The 990-nt window shown below is 32.0% G+C and overlaps 1 protein-coding gene across 1 annotated transcript in view; it reads left to right on the forward strand.

The window, feature by feature from the left end:
* The window catches only part of LOC107616349 (putative F-box/LRR-repeat protein 23), a 1823-nt gene continuing 1438 nt past the window's right edge, over nucleotides 606–990 (forward strand). Inside the window, exons 1-2 of the mRNA XM_021112064.1 lie at nucleotides 606–749; nucleotides 855–952. Coding sequence (XP_020967723.1) covers nucleotides 606–749; nucleotides 855–952 — 242 coding nt within the window. The remainder of the gene's footprint in view (nucleotides 750–854; nucleotides 953–990) is intronic.

Consider the following 990-nt stretch of genomic DNA (forward strand, 5'->3'; position numbering starts at 1 on the left):
TCCAATTTTGAAAACCTAGAAATAGGGAGTTTCGAAGGAATTTGAAAAACTAAAAAAAAAAAAAGATATTTACTTTTCAAATAATAAAATTCATGAACTGTTTTTACATCTTTGAAATCTTTTTTTTCCCTTCAAAATATTTCAAAATTCTTGAACACACGTTAAAGTCTAAAAAATAAATGTAATTTTAATATGTTACCGGTATACAAAATTTTTATATGTTTTTAATTATGTATAATCATTCAACGGGAAATTTTTTTATAAAATATTGGTGCATCAAAATTAAATTTATAAAAAAATTGGTTAAAAGAAAATAGCACACCAGCAAATTCATTCATTTCTTTAAAATTGGAACAAATTAAATCATACTATATGTATTTGGAGTACTTCATTACTACCTAATAACGACACATGCTTCAAGAGATGAGATAAAGGCTTTATCATAGGAGATGACGGTTTCAAAAAAAAGGAATAGGAAAAGAAATATTAATGACTTGCATCCCACGAAATTAAAATAGGGATTCTAATCACTCACATGTTATTTAAAAGGTTTTTGTTTTCACTCCAACACTAACAACCCACAAATTCAATTCCTTACTCATCAAATGGCTAGAGGAACTACCAAGCCATTATTGCGCCGGCACAAACGCAAAACCGCCGTGAGAAACTGGCTGGATCTTCCGAACGACCTAACTTTCATGATCTTCTCGAGGCTTACCACATTTGACATCTTAACTAGCGTCCAGCAGGTGTGCCGTCAATGGTGGAGGATCTGCATGGATCCGCTCATGTGGAGCACCATCAATATGTGCGATATTGGGATGTTCAATTCATTGGACTATAAATTGTGGCAGATGTGCCACCATACAATTGATCGAAGTTGTGGCCAATTGGTAGACATAAGTATTGAGTATTTTGGTACCGATAATCTCCTCAAATATATAATTGACTCGTAAGTTTAAAGTTTTTATTGTATGATTTTACATGGAC

The sequence above is a fragment of the Arachis ipaensis genome, chromosome B09 (genome assembly GCF_000816755.2).
Source record: "Arachis ipaensis cultivar K30076 chromosome B09, Araip1.1, whole genome shotgun sequence".
In the NCBI taxonomy this organism is placed as follows: Eukaryota; Viridiplantae; Streptophyta; class Magnoliopsida; order Fabales; family Fabaceae; genus Arachis; species Arachis ipaensis.